Source organism: Camelina sativa, chromosome 8, assembly GCF_000633955.1.
Source record: "Camelina sativa cultivar DH55 chromosome 8, Cs, whole genome shotgun sequence".
NCBI classification, from domain to species: Eukaryota; Viridiplantae; Streptophyta; class Magnoliopsida; order Brassicales; family Brassicaceae; genus Camelina; species Camelina sativa.
Window position 1 is genome coordinate 2018668 of NC_025692.1, and position 20469 is coordinate 2039136.

Below are 20469 nucleotides of genomic sequence, written 5' to 3' on the forward strand. Positions count from 1 at the left end.
ATCATCTTTTGACCATCCTAACTTGGTAAGTTACCAGAAGGCAGAAGCCATCATCAAATTATTTAAATATGGAACATTCACATTACATAAGCAAACACCAAAAAATCACAGATGCAGATCATTCCAACCTACATAATTCTAGTTCTACCAAGGAAACGTACACAGATTTTTGAAATTTAGGCTAAACAATAAATTTAGGTACATGAGTCATCCGAAACCATAGCCCATCAGACATCTTCATGAATGGGCCTCTGAGGTATAAGGCCCATTATATGTGAAGGTAACACAAGAGTAATTTTCTTGTTTACATTAATAAGGTACAAAGGGGTAATAAACTTGTTATTGAAAAACTAATGACAAACAGTCACTTTGATCATAAACAGAGAGATCAAGGACGGCTAAACATAAATATAAACCCAAAAGAAAGAAAAAGGTACAAATGAGGAAGGTATTAAATATGGGATGTGAAAGAATATTTAGGAGCCGAAGTGGTTGAAACCTTGAGGCAAAGAGTCAGAAACCGGAGGCATTCTGCTGAACATTGGACTGTGGACGTACTCAGCCGAGTAGTCATCGCCGCTCCAGGTCCACTGTGGTTGGCTGTAACAAGAATTCGACAAGTCACTAGGCAAAGGAGGCAGCTCGTTACTACTGTCGTTAGAATAACAATAGGAAGTAGAAGAGTGAGAACCGCCAAACACGTAACTGTCAACTTGATCACAATGAGGCTGCAGCATTGGCGAGTCCGTGGATGAATATTGGTTAAATATCATCATGTAATCGACAGGGTCGTCACTAGGAGGAGCAGGAGGCGGAGGAGGAGGAGGAGGAGGATCGTCAGGAGAAACAATGGAAGTGACGGAGGAGGAAGGAGGCATGTCTGAGTAGACGAAGTTGGTTCTGGCACGAGTGCCACGCATGGACCGAGCGGCTCTATCGTAGGCCAAAGCAGCTTCTTCGGCCGTATCGAAAGTGCCAAGCCAGTGACGTTCTTTCGTAGTTGGGTCTCTAATCTCAGCCGCGTATCTTCCCCAAGGCCTTCTTCTCACCCCAAGAAACCTTGTACCTGCCTCTTCTTGCTTCTTCTTGCTCTTTGACGATGTTGTGTTCATCCTTCTGAATGATACTATACCTTGCTTCTTCTTGCTCGTTGACGACTTTGTCTTCGAAATATATATCTTTCTTTTAGTTGAAGGAGAAAAAAAAGAATGTGTGTTGGTCTTGGAAAAGTATCCCTTCCATAACCCTTTTATATAAGAGTTTCGCCATTCCTTTTTTCATTTTCTTTTATTCTTTTATACATCTTTCTTTATTCCAATTGAGACATCATTTTAAATTTGGCACAGCGTTGAGTTAATTGTGGCCCATGATATATCAATTATCAATCAATCAAAAATATATAATTATCAAATTAATGATTAATTTACCACTTGGTAGCATGTTTCATGCATTTCTCAAGGTTGTTCTACACTAGTGGTTTCATTTTCTTACGTGCTTCTGCTGAAATAGAATGCTAATATCGGACTGGCTTTGATCATACAGCTGCTAGTATATATATCCATCATCGACTCAATCAATCTAAACAAGCTAAGAGCCTTTATATTTTTGTTAAGTGCTGATAAAAAGAAATTTAGATTACTTACTTCAACAATCTGCTAGCATAATATTATATACAAATACAATATATATATGGTATATGGTATATATAGATAGATACACATAATCATCATTACTCAACAATAATAAGCTGAAAGATAAAGGATTAGGAGTGATAAGAGCCATGATAAGCATGTTACCTTAGATACCAATGTCCCGTGTCTAATAATAACATGCACCAATTGTTAAAACAAATTAAAGAGAAATAAACGTAATAGATAAACTATTCAATTGGGAGAATATATTTGGTATAACGCGTCCAAATACTGTTGCATGTGATGGTCCAAATGATATGATGGAATGTGCATGAACTGCGAATTTAACATGAAAAGAGAAGCAAACCTTGATCATATCTTATATGAAACGTAATCAATTTCCTTATCAATCATACAACACATAACAACAATGAGTTTTGTGTTTGGTTAAAGTTAATAATTGGGAAAAGAAAGGCGCAATGATGGCCGCATGATGGAAGTTAGTCCGACTTAATTATGATTTATGAAGTCATTACTTAAGCAGCTATTATACTCCATGTGTATTAATCTTTGTATAACTAATAAGTCAGAGCAGGGTCGGGTTTTGACTTATGACCATCATAAAAATTTAAAGAGTTGAAATCTCATTAGAGAGAGATTATGATATTTGATATGAGTGAGTATCTAAGGAAGCAAGTGGTAGCCTTTCTAAGACGATCTTATTTTGTGTCAGAGGAAGACCAAAGACCATTTATGTTTGGCTAATGGCTACACGACCAACGTTAGGGACGGTGATAGTGGATCGTATATTTGTTAATTTTTTATACTACATACGCCCCATTAGTCTTCATGTACAATAATCACAATGTGTGTAGTTGTTATTATATTAATTAAGAGAATGATATAAGGGGTAGTGCATGTGCTCCCAATTGTATAGGCTGCAACTTCAATGAATAGTGCCACACCCTTTTTTCACCTCCCATTTTCTAATCCCAAGGCATCTAACTATTTCCTTATTTTTAGTCATATATGTTTTTGTCCGCTTTGCTATATTATATAGTCACTTCCAAAATTCAATTTCTCGGAATATATATTCTGACCAAAATACTCCATTCAATCTGGTTTGATCTAATAACTATTTTTTTTAAAAACAACATGCATTATTGAGAACAAAGGAATTTGGGTTGCATGTGAGCAATCTTTATATGCTTTTGAAATTTTTATCTTTAATCTTAATTTCATTGGAGTAAACAAACCCTATAATTTATGTTCCCTCTCTTTTGACCAACTCTCATTTTTCTCGTTTAGTATTATATTCTCAACTCTAATCTTTGATGCATTGAATCTTGATTACATTTACGTTACGCTTCCATACTCTATATCGCCTTCTTGATTTTATTCTCTGATGATATCCATCCTTAGGTTTCTTTACAAAAATTAATACTGCGTTCTCATGGTCTACGGTGGAATCAAGAGTACATGTAAAGATTATATAAAATGTAATCAATGGACAAAAAAATTATACGAATCCTACTTAACTAGGGGCTTAGGTCAAGAGCCCTAATCAATCCCTTTTGGTCTATATCACTCACCGCCTTTTTCACAATCGTCACTACTCCAAAGTGGCTTCGGCATTTGATAAATCATTCTCGAACGTTGATGTAGTTTCACAAAATAATGGAGATATACATAAATGAACATTTTTGGGAACTGGAAGGGTGTTGTTTATGTTATGATTCTAGACTTCTAGTCTTAAACTTCTCTTAAGTATGGACCCATTGGCGTTGCTCTTACAGACTCATATCGAAGTCTAACTATTTTTTTATATGAGTAATTAATTTGATGATCAATTATATGTTGGTTTAGGCCTCTAATTGTGTTTATTTCGAAAGTAGAAGAAACAAAAAACAAACATGAAGAAAGAAGAGAAGGCATGTGCGCCCAACGTGGAAAGGCATTCTCTTGGACGCTTAACATAATTAAAGTTAATCCTTTTACTAATTATTGCCTACACGAATACCTTTTGTCTTATTCAACGCTAATTACTCTCTTTATCAAACGACCATGTGATGAGCGCACTATGTAGTAGATTCATAATTCTCAACCACATTAAAATTTTGCAAAACAAAGCAAGTCTACTTTTGCACATCTAAAGCTGATAGAAATATGAGGCAAGTTTTGGGCCACGAGCTTCTTTCCAGTCACGATCAAATTTTAGGCCATCTAGTCTATTATCTATACAAGTTATCCGATACCGTAGTGTAAAGTGGTGGAATTAAGGAGTTAAAATTAATGTAACAAGTGGTAGTTACCTTCCAACATTTACAATGACACCCACAAGCAATCAAGCTCAGGCTCGTCTTCTCTTGAGAGGAACAAACTCCTGTTGCTTAAAAACTTCTACTTCCTTCCCTAGTTGCTCTGCTGTCTCCTGCATCCTCTTCTGAGACTCAGCCATTTCACCAGCCACTTCCCTGCAACTTGCTCCAAACTCTAATGTCTCAGCCTCACAACAAACAATCTCCTTCTCTGTTTCAAGTAAACTTTTCCTGAGATGACTAGTTTTCTCATGAAGTAACCTCAGTCTCCTGTACGAAGCCATAAATTCACTCAACAGTTGTACATGTTTCCCAGACACACACTCCAACTGAAGCTTCTCTGAGTTGTATTGATCAATTAGGTCCTGCAAGTAAGGGAATGACCCCTCAGCTTCACCGATCCCAGGTTGCTCACGGTTTCCCCTCTCATTAATCACAGCAGAACCACTAGAGACCGTATCTTTCATCAAATCACTCATTACTTCATCCACACTTAACTTGGAAATAGTAGAATTTGTTAGCTGATCACCAAGTAGAGTCTTGTTCCATGGCTCCTCTTCAGGTTCAATCAAAACAGGATCAAACAGACGGATACCTAAGTAAATAGCATTAGTAGTGTTGGAAGAACAACCAAGAATATTTCCAGCATTATACTTTTTAAAGAATCTTGAAGTACCTTGGTCCACAGCAGCAGTGGAATGTGTATCAGAAACAGCAGCAGAATCATCCTCTACGCCATTAACAAGAGAAGCTTGACATTGGTTCACGGTTACACCAACACTAGAAGCCTTGAAGCTACTCTCAACACCACTCAAAATCTGATCAGCTTCTATCCAAAAATCAATCTCATCTACTGAACCACAACTCTGAATCATCTCAACATCTTCCCACTTAAAGAATCCACATGATCCAAAACCCTAAAACGATTCCTTAAAAACATATTTAACCCAAGAGAATTTTTCATAACTCAAAAAAAGTTAAAAACGAATTGAATCGAACCTTTTTGATGCAGCATGTAAGGTAAGCTCTACCAGAAACGTCTTTAACTCTTCGACAAGGTCCAGCACCACAGGGACAGATAGGGATGGTGAAGGCAGGACGGAATCTGATATCTTCGTCGGTTACTTTGTCACACCATTTGAAGAAATCGCAACTCTGGGTCTGCGAATTTCCAAGTTTTTTTTTTTTCAGTTAGATAAAATTTCAAATTCGCTTCGAGGAATCGCAAAACAAAATCAGTGTAAAGAGAGTGAAGTAGGAGGAACCAACCGCAGGGCACTTGTGGAACTTCCTTCCGGGGTTATCTCGTGTGTTTAAGACTTTGATCTCACAGAAACCGCCGCCGCAAGGGCAGTGGATCGCCGGAGGAGTATCATCGGCTTTGGATTTGAGAGGACAAGCGCTGATCCAGTGACCAGCTTGACCGCATCGGAAGCAATTCCCGGTCTGCATTGCGTCGTCCAACATTCTCCCTTCTCAGGGATGTTAATAAACGGGCCTTGGTTTAATTTAATTTTACGCTATGGTTTTTTTTTCAAAACAAAACGAGCTGGACATCGGCTGGGCTTAATGGGCCTTTCAGGTTTTATTTTTTAAAATAACATTACTGTTCCCCGTATCATTATTTAACTATTTTTTTTGATAAAAACGAAACAGAAAATTATCTGTGTCATGTTCATGTATTATGAAAAAAAAGAAAAATTGAATAATTATACAACAAAGTGACAAAAAATAATGCAAGTAAAATAAATGTTTATAAAAATAAGATATAAATGTACTTTTCTACTATAATAACGTTAAATAGTTTGAAAATATAAGTTTACAATTTCGATCAAAAAAAAAACATCAACTTGTGCTACAACATGGGTCATATTGTCATAACATGGATATATAGAGGCATAGAGCTATGTGGAAAGGGAGGGGTCAACTGACCCTATAGATTTTTTTAAGTTCTTACATTTTATATATATATTGTAAGTGTGAAAGCAGGTGAAATGGTTATGTACTGTTGTTTATCATGACTCCTATAAAGTTTGTTCTAACTAAATACTCTATTGATCCACTTAGTTTAGTTATTTTATAACATTCACTTATGTTTATGTGATTTTGTATTTATATTTATAATCATTTAATTTTATATGCATCTTATTAAATATGAAATGTACCAAATTTAATAAGGCACTTGAAGTTTGATAACAATCATTTGGAAACTCGTCTAAATATTTATTAAGTTTTATAAAGTTCAATAATGTATTTATAAGATATTTGTAAGAATTTACACACGTATAAAAATAATTTATATGTGCTTTTATAAAATTACACACATATTTAGGTAAATCTCATTTTTGATAAGCTACGTTCTTAGGGAAAGAACATTTTTTCAAAGTAGTATCTTTAAAATCCCCCTTGGTAATTATATTAGAAAAGGATGTTAGGACTTAGGAGCACCTCAGTTCAAGTTATTCTGATAGTTAATAAAAAAGGAAAAGTATACATAAAATAAAGGGTAATATTAGCAAATACCACAATTATGGAGAGAAATGAACAAAATACCACAAAAATATATTTTTATAGGAAAATACCAATAAGTCCACGTTTATTGTGGAGTGAAAAGACAGAATTACCCACTTTTGATTTAATGTTAGATTAGAAAAAATGAATGATTCATAAGATTTTTTAAAATAACATGTAACATTTGCATATGTTATATTGAACTAAATAACGTTCAATATATAAAAATAGTGTGTAATATAAAACAATAACATGTTAAAAAGAGAAATTAACTAATATTAAATGTAATTCGAAGAAATTACACGTTTCAAAAGATAATAACATAAGTTCCAAAGTGAGTGGACATAAGAGAAGAGAGAGAGTGAGAGAGAAAGAAAGATAGGAAAAAAATAACAGATGTTTCAACGTGAGTGAGCATGAGAGAAGAGAAAAGAGAGAACGAGTAATAGAGAGAGAGTGCATGAGGCGAGAGAGAAAATTTGTTAATTATGTGAAAAAAAGAATGACATAATATTTTTAAAAATAACATGTGATATATGAAATGGGTATAAATGTAATTGTTTTTGAGGAGAGAGAATACCATCTAACAATAATAGTAGTTACTTAATTATTTTTGGTTTATGTGGTACCTAATGCATATTCTCTAAAATAAATAGGTTTTCAACTTGCATTGGAAAGGTGAAAATAAAGCATGATCAGATATCATTCACTTGGATAGGGTGGGAGACAGAAAACGAGGTGTATCTTTTTCTTAATAAAAATGAAGAATGAAAATTAGGGAATTCTCAATAATTCAAAAATAATAAAAAAAAGTTTGTAACTACAAATTCTTAAGAATAATAGAGAACCCCGTAATATATCTCTCTCTATCTCTCTCTTAAATTATCACTATTTTTCATCAATACTAGGTATTATCCCGCGCATATGCGCGGGTTGTTGTATTAGTTATGTTAATTCATTTTTGTTTATGTAATAATCATAAAATTATAAGAATTTTGTAAGGAAGTTTTTTTTAATAAAGTTTTTTAAAATGGTATTTCTGAAACAATAAGAAGACAAAGAAGAAAGGAAGAAATACATAAAAACAAATTAAAAATTGAAAAAAATATAAGATAAATCTAACAAAATATATAATCACATTCTTACCATAAGTTTTGAACTCATGCAAGAACATAAACAAATCAAAGAAAATATTTAGAATTTGGGATATGGTGGATGATGATGTGAAAATGGTTATTTATAGGATTTCAAGTGATGAAAGTTACTTTTCTAAAGTAAATTAATTAGAGGAGTTACAACTATATAATTTATAGTGTGTTTGAATGAAAATGAATGGAAAAATAGTCAATTCAGAATTTACGTAATTTCAGTTACAATTTAGTAGTAAAGTGTTGATTTAAATTATAGATTAATTTACATTATTGCATTTTTATTCAATTAAATATAAATATTAATTTTTTAGAAATTAAATGCTAAATAGACTAATAAGGAGAGGGTGAAACCTTATAAAATCATATGAAATACAATTAAAAATTCCAAATATTAATTTGATTTTTAATCTCTTTTATATTCACCTTAATTTAAGCTATATTGCTAGGTTAAATTCTAATGATTTCCTCTTTGAAGTAAAATTTTGTGAAATGGAATATCAAATTGTTTTTTTATATAGAAAATCATTAAATTATAAAATTTTGAATTAAATAGACATTATAATGATCTTTATATAATTATATTTTGGATCACAAGAACTAAATATAATGATGAGTATACAAAAAAATGTATTACAAATTTTTTGGAGGTAAAAGAGAGATAAAAAAATTTGATTGAATAATTCTATTATAATAGTTTATTTTGTTAAAACATTCCATAATTTAAAAATAAAACAAATATATATGAATGATGATGATTTATTTAGTTTGATTCCCTCATTGGGCTTTAATCGAAATTAATATTGTTGAATCTGCATCGATAATTGTTTTTTACAGTCACCAAACTTTTATTATACATATTTAATTGAATATTAAACATAAGAAGAAGACAAATAAGGAAGGAAGAAATACTTAAAAAAAAAGAAAAAAAAATTGAACAAAATATAAGATAAATCTAACAAAATATATAATCACATGGTTATTTATAGGATTTGAAGAGATGGAAGCTACATTTCTAAAATATTTTATTATACATATATAATTGAAAATTAAAATTAATAAGAAGACAAAGGAAGGAAGAAATACATAAAAACAAAGAAATAAAATTGAACAAAATATAAGATTAATCATAAAAACAAAGAAATAAAATTGAACAAAATATAAGATTAATTTAACAAAATATATAATCACACTCTTACCATGAGTTTTGATCTCATACAAGAACATAAACAAAACAAAGAAAATATTTAGAATTTGAGATATAGTGGATGATGATGCGAGAATGTTTATTTATAGGATTTCAAGGGATGGAAGTTACATTTCTAAAATAAATAAATTAAAAGAGTTACAATTATAATATATAGAAATTGCAGTTACAATTTAGTAGTAAAGTGTGGATTTAAAGTATAGATTAATATACATTATTATACTTTTATTTAATTAAAATAAATACTATTTAAAAAAATGCTAAATGGACCAATAAGGAGAGAGTGGAACCTTACTTTTATGTATATGATTTTTAGATCGTATCAAATAAATTTAATTTCTTGATCAGTTATGCTAGTTATATATATAACAATAATAAAATCATAATCTTAATAGGAATACTTAAATAATTTAAGAGAGACAATTTATTTTTGTAATAAACCAAATTACTCATAGTTTTAAATATTAATTCAGTAGTATATATATATATATGGGTTATTAATTTTTTTAATAGAAATAGTAAAATAAATTTATCCATATATTAAGGTCCATTATGCATTAAATGAATACTACTTTTAATTGATATTACATAAGATTAATAAATAATATCTATAATTAAAAGCTTATTTGGTTGAGCATATATATATAGCAAAATTTTGGCACTTTATCAAGTGAAGACTAGAGCCAACTTAATTTAGGGATCTTTGATCATTGTTTTATATTTTATTTTTTAACATTTTAAGTTGTATTTTATAAGTCTACACTAAGTTTTTTGATTAATGATGTTACTTAAGAAAATATATATTATTTATGATTGACTTAAATTTAAATTATTCCTATTAAGATTATGATTTTATTATTGTTATATATATAACTAGTATAACTGATCAATAAATAGAGTCTAAGACGGCGACATAAAAGGTGTAAAGATAGGTAATGGAGTACCGGCGATCACACACCTTCAATTTGCAGATGACTCACTCTTTTTTTGTCAAGCCAATGCTCAAAATTGTAAGGCAATAAAAGATGCCTTTGAGGTCTATGAATATTATTCGGGGAAAAAAATAAATACAGCCAAATCGTTAATAACTTTTGGTTCAAGAATACATGGCACAACTCAAAACCGCCTGAAACACATCTTAAATATTCCAAATCAGGGTGGAGGAGGTAAATACCTAGGTCTCCCTGAACAGTATGGTAGGAAAAAAGCAGAGATGTTTAAGTATATTGTAGACATAGTTCAACAACGAACATCAAGTTGGAGTACTAAACGATTGACATCAGCTAGAAAAGAAATAATGTTAAAGTCTGTCGCTTTAGCAATGCCAATCTACTTTATGTCCTGCTTTAAACTGCCATTGGGTGTTGTTAAGGAGATTGATTCAGTTTTGCAAAAAATTTGGTGGGAAAAAAGTAATGGGGAAACAGGAATTCCATGGATAGCCTAGCAAAGACTTCAATATTCAAAAAAGGAAGGAGGTCTTGGTTTCAAAAACCTGTCCAAATTCAATGATGCACTACTTGTTAAACAAGCATGGAGATTAATATCCAGACTCTTTGTTTGCGCGCATAATGAAAGCAAGATATTATAGAGATAAAACTATTTTTGAAGCACAGGCTCGTTGCAATCAATCATATGGATGGGCTTCTATACTAGAAGGTTTAAAACTTATTAAACAAGGCACAACGACAATTATTGGAGATGGAGCTACTACACGGCTTGATTTAGATAATATCACGTTATCAAATCCACCTAGACCTATACGAAGTGCCAATTCTAATCCCTGTCTAGTTAAAGATCTCATAAACAAAGTTGGTCATCTACGTGTTTGGAATGAAGAAGAAATATCAGCACAAGTACATCCTCAAGATCAGAGCATAATACAAAACATCTACTTACCCATCCAAGAAAAACCAGATAAAGTTATATGGTACTATAACAAATCGGGTGAATATACTGTACGCTCAGGATACTGGTTAAGCATGCACAACCAAGACATGGCAATCGAACAAGGACCATTACCACACGGTTCGGTTTCTCTCAAAAACAGAATATGGAAACTGAAGATCCTTCCTAACATTAAACATTTTCTTTGGCGAATATTAGCGAAAGCTTTACCAACCATCACCCGCCTTAATACTCGAGGAAAGAATCTAGATCCCGTATGCCCCAGATGCTTTCAGAAAGATGAAACAATATAACACATTTTGTTCTATTGTAATTATGCAAGAGAAGTATGGGACCTGTCCAACATCCCTATAAATATCTTTTTATCAATGCACTATGACAATGAGCAAATCCTCACAACATTTTTAGATATGGAACATATGGATGGAATGACATATTTATCTCCCTTACAACCTCTATGGACAATGTGGTATCTATGGAAATCCAGAAACAAATTTATTTTTGAAAACCATACAATTACACCTAGGAGCATTGCTTTCCGAATTAAAAGTGAGGTAAAAGAATGGTACTACAACAATCCTCAACACAATGCAGCAAACTCGACTCAAGGACAAGATTCAGCAGTGTGGATCAGACCAACACAATCAACAATAAAATATAACTATGATGCAGGTTTTGATAAATACACTAATCAAGCAACAGGATGATGGATTGTTAGAGATTCAAATGGTGTTTCAAAGGGTTGGGGATCACAAAAACTAGGTTCAGCAACTTCTCCTCTCCAAGCAGAGGCAAAAGCATTATTAGCGACAATACAACAAGTTTGGATACAAGGACACACATCTATATGTTTTGAAGGAGATTGTCAATTACTTACAAAAATCCTCCATAACACACATTATGATATCTTCATTGATAGTATCATCTAAGACATAAGATGGTGGCAGTCCCGATTCCATTCTGTTCAATTTGTTTTTACTAAGCGATGTTGTAATATAGTAGCACACATGTTAGCAAAATTTGGATGTCTTAATTGTACTTTTTATTTTGAATGTTTTAGACCACCTGTTTGGCTAATTCAACAAATGTATGTAGACTTTATTAATTCATCAATATAAATCACTTTTTGACGAAGAAAAAAAACTGATCAATAAATTAAATTTATTTGATATGATCTAAAAATATTGATGAAAAATTAACTTAGATGTATTTAAAATTAATTACCATCTTTAACAAAAAAAAAAAGAAGAAAAATATCATTAATGAGATTTTTAATTAAAATTATATTAAATCTACTGTAATTTTGTTGGAAAGATATATGGAGGTGCTCTTAGATTAGTAGCCAGTAGGAGGTAATGATGGAGTTAAGTATGCACGTGTGGGAAGTAAAATTTTCATCTTATATCGTTGTGGAGAAACTATACAACTACCCCCTTGTAGCTACGTGTTTTTTTTTTTTGTTAAAACGTAGCTCTACGTATTAGTTTATTCTTTTCACGTATCTTAAGATATTAATATACACACATGACACATCATACGTATTGTATAGAGTTATGCTCATAATAATTGTATAAATATCTTGAGATATGTTATAATACACCATATGAAATATGCACGTCGAAATTAAAAAGACTTGTTGGTGCAAATATATATAAATCAATAAAAACCCACCATTCAATCTTTGGTAAGTAACGAAAAAACAGGACGCAAGAAGAACCACAGAAAAGGGGGCTAACAACTAGACACGTAGGTCTTCATCTGCCCGTCCATCAAACCTACCACACTCTCGTCTCTTTTTTCCCGTGTCAGTTTGTTATATAATCTCTTGCACTTGCTAGCTTTCTGAATACACCTACCTTGTTTAGTACACAACGACATCAAACATTAATAACTCAATTCAAATTTCGAGTTATAATGGTGATGGCTGGTGCGTCTTCGTTGAATGAGATCAGACAGGCTCAGAGAGCGGATGGACCCGCAGGCATCTTGGCGATAGGCACTGCTAACCCTGAGAACCATGTGCTTCAGGCGGAGTATCCAGACTACTACTTCCGCATCACCAACAGTGAACACATGACCGACCTCAAGGAGAAGTTCAAGCGCATGTGTACGTGTTCATAATTTCTACTTTCATTTCTTTTAGCAGATATATTCATTCACATAGTTAGTTAACAAGTACTTTATTAACAGGCGACAAATCAACGATAAGGAAACGCCACATGTATCTGACGGAGGAGTTCCTCAAGGAAAACCCTCACATGTGCGCTTACATGGCTCCTTCCCTTGACACCCGACAGGACATCGTGGTGGTGGAAGTCCCTAAGCTAGGCAAAGAAGCTGCAGTGAAAGCCATCAAAGAATGGGGTCAGCCTAAGTCCAAGATCACTCACGTCGTCTTTTGCACTACCTCCGGTGTTGACATGCCTGGTGCTGACTACCAGCTCACCAAGCTCCTTGGTCTTCGTCCTTCCGTCAAGCGTCTTATGATGTACCAGCAAGGTTGCTTCGCCGGCGGAACTGTCCTCCGTATCGCTAAGGATCTCGCCGAGAACAACCGCGGTGCTCGTGTCCTTGTTGTCTGCTCTGAGATCACTGCCGTCACTTTCCGTGGCCCCTCTGACACCCACCTCGACTCTCTCGTCGGTCAGGCTCTTTTCAGCGACGGCGCCGCCGCACTCATCGTGGGTTCGGACCCCGACACCTCTGCTGGAGAGAAACCCATCTTTGAGATGGTGTCTGCTGCACAGACCATCCTCCCAGACTCTGACGGAGCCATTGATGGACACTTGAGGGAAGTGGGTCTCACCTTCCATCTCCTCAAGGACGTTCCCGGCCTCATCTCAAAGAACATAGTGAAGAGTCTAGACGAAGCATTTAAACCGCTGGGGATAAGTGACTGGAACTCTCTCTTCTGGATAGCTCACCCTGGGGGTCCAGCGATCTTGGACCAGGTGGAGCTAAAGCTTGGTCTCAAGGAAGAGAAGATGAGGGCCACGCGCCACGTGTTGAGCGAATTCGGAAACATGTCAAGCGCATGCGTTCTCTTTATTCTAGATGAGATGAGGAGGAAGTCAGCCAAGGATGGTGTGGCCACGACAGGGGAAGGGTTGGAGTGGGGTGTCCTGTTTGGTTTCGGACCAGGTCTCACTGTTGAGACAGTCGTCTTGCACAGCGTTCCTCTCTAAAGAGAACGCTTTCCTCCTATCTACCTACCTGCTACCTCTACATAATTAAACTTTAATCCTGTCTTTTGTTATATTATATATGTTAATGCAATAATTAAGAAAGAATTTATTTGATGTGATATGTGAAATGTGATATGTGCTAGACAAGTCTATTCGAATTCGACTATTTTTGTATCTTTCTTTTTGGTGTCTTTTTACAATATATCAGATCTATATGGGTCTTAAAATTAAAGTACACTTTTCCGTGTCTTTTAAGATAGAACTTATCTGTTACATTTCATAAGTTCATATTTACATCCACAATCTATCTGTTACATCCACAAATTCTCAAACTGCTCATAATTAGATTGAAAACGTTCTTCCTTTGCGTTAACTTCATCTTCAGGAGTCATTTGAGGCTCAGTCTCTGTTATTTCCTCGTCTTCATATTCCCCACCACTTCTTGCCTTGAGTACCATTTCTTCGGTCGTTGTCCCCATTATCTCGTTTGCTTCCTTCAAATTCACGCATCTATACTTGTCTTCTGAATCCTGACCAACCCTTTGCATTTCAAAATATTTTTACTTAAAAATGTAATATACATTCTGATAACAAGAGAGATAAATTGACTCACACGAGAGACGAGTCCAAGCTTCTCCAGCTTCGTGACAGCATCATCTACATCAAAATTGCAACTTTCATCGAATTCCTCTTTGATGAATACTTCACTTTGCATGTCAAGCTCCTCCTGTTATTGTATCTTGAGCTCAGCCTCTACATGTGTGTTGTTTTAGTATATTCATATAAGAAAAAGTTTCGGAGTACATATACCTTGCTTGTGGGACGCCCTTGCTTTATCAGCATGAAGAACGAAATTATGACCTCTTTAACCTGCAATTTATCATTGATGTAAGCAAAACACACACAAGAATACAACATAAATACGAAAAGGGGATATACTATAGCACCTCTTGTTGAATGACTTCATCGCACAAGTGAAGCAGAGTTCCTCTTCCACTGTCTAGCTGCTTATCATACACAGATCTTGTGATAAGGCTCTGATAATCTACCAAGTTCCTCTGAAACCTACATTTGATTTAGGGGAAGAGACGGAGATATCAAGGATTTGTCAATAAAAGTGGAGGTTGGTGTCTCATTAATGAGTGAAGAATATTACGTGAAATATGTTTTAACACAGTAGGCCACAACCGTGCCAAGTATGGCTGCAATTACTCTGATGTCAGTGTTTTTGAGGCTTACTGAGCTAACCACTGTGACCTGTAAAAGCAGAGTTGATAAAGCACGTTTTTTATTGTCATAATTCTTGATTATAATGTGACAAAACTGACCAGTCCAATGGCAGCAGAGACAAGAAACTTGACCCAGTCAAGTGGTGTAAGACCTGGATTTTGCTTCTCTGGCTGTGTAAATTATGAGCGATCAGTCAACTTCTAATTAGTAAGATACATTTTAGCACAAAGTGTTTGTTTAATGGATGCTCACAAGCACAATTTCCATATCAGCCATTGGAATAGTCTTGAAGTGTTTCACATATATGTTTCTTTCTGATTCTCTCTTCCCTGAAACTCTCCTGTGTGTGTGTGAATTCAAAACCAAGATAAGAAATCAAAAACTTACAACCATCTAACTATCCCACTATTTCTCTGCTTTCGTACCTGTATACTACAATGATTCTCTCAAAGGTAGGCTCTTGGATGGTTATCTTTTTCATCAAGTTTGAGAGACTGTGACAGTGATAGAAAACACAGATGCAAACAAGTCAATGATATAATTGTAGCAGATAAGCCTAAATAAGGATTAGTTGACAAACCTGAGCCTCAGCTTCTCTATTCGGATTCTTTCTATGTATAAACTATCCTTCTCATTGTCAATGCTAATATCAATCTGCTCTGACAGCCCTATATCCTTCTTTTTCCCATATATAAGTCCTTTTAAACTGAAACAGAGAAATTCTGAGTATTAGTTTTTTTTTTTATTGCATCATACAAGAGGTATATATATATAACACAACAAAAGAGTGCAGGTGATAGCTCACCATGTGATGGTGAGTAGAAATTTCCAAATACGGACAAGGATTGTATCTATTTTGGCTAGGAAGAAGTAAGCTTCCATATGATCTATCCCAAACCCACGTCTGAATATGACATACTTCAACGGACAAGACATACATATCAGATCATTATATATATTAGTTAGATGTAACCAATTTGTTATTATAATTAGAAAGAAGTTACTTACCTTATCAGCGAAACGAGGAAGGTCATCTCGGGGAAACTTGGAGAAGAATCTTGTTAACAACTTTGTATCAAGCTACATCAAGGATCCATACATAAACTATGAAGTTGTCATTACCAAATATCTTACTGAAGAGTGTTATTATATTATATGTACCTTAGCTTCATTAACAACAATAGGAAGATTGAGACGGTATTGAGCAGAGAGAGCTACTTGTATTTCTTCATTAGTTATCACTTTGAAGTTGCTCTTCTCCATGACCTAGGGAGATTTGTTGTTTCGCTTCATCAATTAAACATTGTATTTAGTGAAAAAAATCTGAGGTGGAAACAAAGAAAGAACCTGGAATAAATGATGAAGAAATTGATCTTCAAGAGTATCGATTTCACGAGGAGATAAATTCTGTTGATGAAGCCTGTGCGCGCCACGGATTGGCTCGAAAAGTGAATACAGTTGCTACAAATACAATTTACTTTACTAATATATTCAAAGAAAGAATTGAAGATGATCATAGATTGGTGAGATAAACATACCATAAGATCCTCAAAATGAAGGTGGTACCAAGCTCTAATGGTACATTCCACTCTCTGGCAGAATCTTAGGAACTCCTCCCTCTCAGATTTATCTTCTGGAGAATGATCAAAATGTAGAATTCGTATAAAGAGGAGAAACAGAGGAATGTAGAAACAGAGTTATAATGAAAATGTATAATTTTATAAAGAGGAGAAACAGAGGAACATGCAGAAACAGAGAAACAATGAAATGTAGAAAAAAAGAGACCAAAGTGAAGGGACAAGGCAGTAATGAGCTTGTGCTTTAGAATTGGGATCACAGCTTCTCTCTCTAATCTGATCACCTCTTTTTTCTTCTCCCCCATCTCTTAATCTTGTGTTTGAAATGGTACTTTTTTTTAGGTTACAGAAAAGTGAAAATAAATTCAAACAAAACAAGAAGAAGCTTCATTGATTTTTTTTCTGCAAAAAGCTAGATGAATCATTCTGTAGGTTCACCACTCTTCTCGGAGGGGAGGTTGTTGCCTCTCCTCCTTTACATTATAGAGAGATTTAGAAGATCACAAGATTGATAACAATATATTCTATATTTATTATTTAGATACTTATATATTTGCAATCATCATAGTTTAGGAAACTCTTGTACTATATAATTCTATGTAACCTAAAACTTATGATTATGATTATGAGAATCAATATATTATTTCCTAAACACTAATTATGATTATAAGAGTCAATATACTATTTCCTAAACACTAAAGTGTTTTTCTCTCATCAACCTTGAAACACACATCTACTACTTAATATTTCCTCTTTATTTTATTGTTGCTTAGTTATTTCCGTTTTTTTTCTCAAAATTCGAATTTCACCTAATTTATTTTTAATTTGAGAAAATAAAAATAAGGATAAATTAGGCGTTGGTCTATCTACTGTAAGTCTATAACCTTAAGCTCTATGAAAACGTTTTTTTCTAAGCGACAATTTAAAATATAAAACGAGAAAACAGTCATGGAGTCTTACATTCAACAAGAAAAAAAAAAAAAAAAAAAGAAGCATCATTAGCGTTCAATTTGAATGGTGACGTGACTGATGTTGTATTGCCTCTTGATGTAGTCGATAACCTTTTCAAGAACCATATCTGGATCATCCTCTGGCCTGATCTTCACATGACATGCCAAAAGAATTTTGCCAAGGGTGATTGCCCAAATGTGAAGCTCATGAACGGCCACCACCTCTTCCATGTCGCACATTCCCTTCTCCAGACCGGTTGCGTCTATCTCTCGTGGGGTTGACTCCATTAAAACCTCTATAATGTTCCTCAACATGCCTATTGTCGCCCACAAGACAATCACTGAAAAAACAAGGGTGCATATGAGATCAATGATCTTCCACTCGGGTTTGTACCATATGATTGCGCCTCCTATCATCACCCCCACGCTCTGGATTAAATCTCCCAGCACATGCAGATAAGCCCCTTGAATGTTTAGGTTACGCTGCTTCTTCTCACTCTTACAACCTCCAGTGCCATTCTCAAGCAAGGCTTCAGATAGATGTGGATCATCATGGTGATGATCGTGTTGATGCTCATGGTGATGGCTATGGTCGTGGCCGTGACCGTGACTGTGACCAGGGTGGCCGTGGTCGTGTCCCAACAAAAAAGCCATAGCAATATTCACCAGCAGACCAACTGTAGAGACAAGGAACATGAGAGATCCCAGAACTTCGCCATTGAAGTCTAGCAATTGATTCGTAGACTAAGACGCCAGCAAGAAGCCAAATCATCTGGATGGATACAAGGGCACCAAGGATCTCGATCCTAAAGAAGCCATAGGACTGGCGTGGGTTTGCCTCCCAACCTGAAGCCCAAAGAGAGAACAAGGATATGGCAAAGGCTGCAACATCGGACAAAAGATGAGCCGCATCAGTGAGGATGGCAAGACTGTTGGCCTTGATCCCTCCAACCACTTCGACAATGATGAAGACGCCACAGAGCACAACAGCCACCAAAAGCTTCCTCATAGATGCTTCTCGTTCTGCAGCGTCTCTTGAAGTCGTCTTGGCATCAGAGAACCCACAAGAAGCTTCTCCACATGACTTCTTGGCTGCCCGCACCGAGCTTGCCTCTGCTACTGAAATCACCACATCGTGATGATGGTTAACTTCATAGTCACATTGCACCAAGCTTGCCTCTGCTATTGAACTCTGTTCTTGCTGCTCTTGACCTTCCATCTAACAAAAAAAAAAAGTGTACTGTTATACGTTGTGAAAAAACACAAGATATTTCGTAGCAACTAGTTGAATCAGACAAATCTTGTCTGTGAAATCGAAAACGCATACACAACCAGAGCGAGAGAGAGAGAGAGGCTTAATAATATCTGCAAGAAGAGGAAACGGTAGAGAGATACCTTTTATCTGAAGAGAGAAATCTTAAGTTCTTGGACCCTCGTTTCTCCTCCCTTCGTATATAAACAAAGAAGGAAATCGTAAAAAGAGTAAATTACGAACTCGTGACTCGTAAATTAAGAAAAAAGTAATATATCGGGTGAAAAAAAAGTAAATAATCCAATAGTTTTGAAAACCAAATTAAGTAAAACAGTCTTTACTTATTGTCGAAGTGGTTGGAGGGATCAAGGCCAACAGTCTTGCCATTCTCACTGATGCGGCTCATCTTTTGTCCGATGTTGCAGCCTTTGCCATATCCTTGTTCTCTCTTTGGGCTTCAGGTTGGGAGGCAAACCCACGCCAGTCCTATGGCTTCTTCAGGATCGAGATTCTTGGTTCCCTTGTATCCATCCAGATGATTTGGCTTCTTGCTGGCGTCTTGGTCTACGAATCAATTGCTAGACTTAACAACGGCAGTGGTGAAGTTCAGGGATCTCTCATGTTACTCGTCTCTGCAGTTGGTCTGCTGGTGAACATTGCTATGGCTATTCTGTTGGGACACGACCACGGTTCTCACAGTCACTGTCACAGCCATGGCCGCGACCATAGCCATCACCATGAACATGAACACGACATCATCACCATGGTGATCCACATCTCTATGAAGCCTTGATTGAGAATGGCACTGGAGGTGGTAAGGGTGAGAAGAAGCAGCGTAAACTAACATTCAAGGGGCTTATCTGCATGTGCTGGGAGATTTAATCCAGAGCGTGGGGGTGATGATAGGAGGGTCTCTTCTTTTTATTATCGGATTACGTTTTCAGTTTTTTAAAAGGGAAAACAAATAAGAGTTAGCGTAGAATTAGAAAAACATAAAAAAGTTGAAGGTCTTCTTTATAAATTTTCCTCTCTTCTCTTCTCTCGAGAAAGTCGAATAATGCAGCTACGTGGCCTCAAGCCCAATATTCACTAACACGAGAACTGAAGGGCCTATGTCCTTTTCGTTTTCTATGTAACAAATGTGGCAACTCCATTATCGTGTTCTCGCAAAATAATGTTAACTTTGAATGAGAAAAGCTGAAAGGCATGTGCACACTATGTGAATTGTTTGTCTTCTACTCATTGTCTTTTTGCATACTACTTTTTTTTTGGATACTACTTGTAATACTTTTAAAATAAACCGATTAGTTAGTTAACCCTAAAAAGGTATGCGTTAACGTTAATTTGATGTGCATGTGCCAGCCTTATCTTCGTTACTTATGCTATTTGAATTTGGAATCCGCTTTAAACATGTTTTGTTTTTCTTGACCCAACATTTTGTAGATGGTGGTTGAGAAACCATTATTATTGTCTATTCCTGTGTTTTTTTTTCCCCTCTAGATAAGAAGATTCAATCCAAGATTTTTAATAAAGTTGAGAATGAAAAGCAGAT

General features: G+C 35.0%; 4 protein-coding genes and 2 pseudogenes across 6 annotated transcripts; 2 read left to right on the forward strand and 4 right to left on the reverse strand.

Annotated features, from left to right (window-relative positions):
• Nucleotides 316-1200, reverse strand: LOC104705654 (ethylene-responsive transcription factor LEP-like). Its single transcript, XM_010421700.1, has one exon. It carries the CDS (start codon nucleotides 1110-1112, stop codon nucleotides 477-479), a length of 636 nt encoding a protein of 211 aa, XP_010420002.1. The 5' UTR covers nucleotides 1113-1200; the 3' UTR covers nucleotides 316-476.
• LOC104705655 lies at nucleotides 3884-5445 on the reverse strand. The gene is made up of 4 exons (XM_010421701.2): nucleotides 5219-5445; nucleotides 4949-5110; nucleotides 4626-4866; nucleotides 3884-4544 (listed from the first exon to the last, which is right to left on the reverse strand). Exons 1-4 carry the CDS (start codon nucleotides 5414-5416, stop codon nucleotides 3982-3984), a joined length of 1164 nt encoding a protein of 387 aa, XP_010420003.1. The 5' UTR covers nucleotides 5417-5445; the 3' UTR covers nucleotides 3884-3981.
• Nucleotides 12550-14074, forward strand: LOC104705657 (chalcone synthase-like). The gene is made up of 2 exons (XM_010421703.2): nucleotides 12550-12830; nucleotides 12914-14074. The coding sequence occupies exons 1-2, from the start codon at nucleotides 12638-12640 to the stop codon at nucleotides 13906-13908; spliced, it is 1188 nt and encodes a 395-aa protein (XP_010420005.1). The 5' UTR covers nucleotides 12550-12637; the 3' UTR covers nucleotides 13909-14074.
• On the reverse strand, nucleotides 14130-17241 carry LOC104705658. 3 transcript variants are annotated; one of them, XM_010421704.2, is made up of 15 exons: nucleotides 16924-17241; nucleotides 16677-16771; nucleotides 16486-16599; nucleotides 16300-16404; nucleotides 16147-16218; nucleotides 15944-16056; nucleotides 15719-15844; nucleotides 15564-15632; nucleotides 15391-15478; nucleotides 15237-15308; nucleotides 15065-15165; nucleotides 14856-14973; nucleotides 14719-14778; nucleotides 14522-14635; nucleotides 14130-14438 (listed from the first exon to the last, which is right to left on the reverse strand). In XM_010421704.2, exons 1-15 carry the CDS (start codon nucleotides 17018-17020, stop codon nucleotides 14220-14222), a joined length of 1563 nt encoding a protein of 520 aa, XP_010420006.1. In that variant the 5' UTR covers nucleotides 17021-17241; the 3' UTR covers nucleotides 14130-14219. The 3 variants fall into 3 exon arrangements, with proteins under 3 accessions (XP_010420006.1, XP_010420008.1, XP_010420007.1); XM_010421706.2 differs by having other exon boundaries at nucleotides 14328-14431; XM_010421705.2 differs by having other exon boundaries at nucleotides 14328-14448.
• Nucleotides 17583-19237, reverse strand: LOC104705659 (annotated as a pseudogene).
• Nucleotides 19261-19885, forward strand: LOC104709124 (annotated as a pseudogene).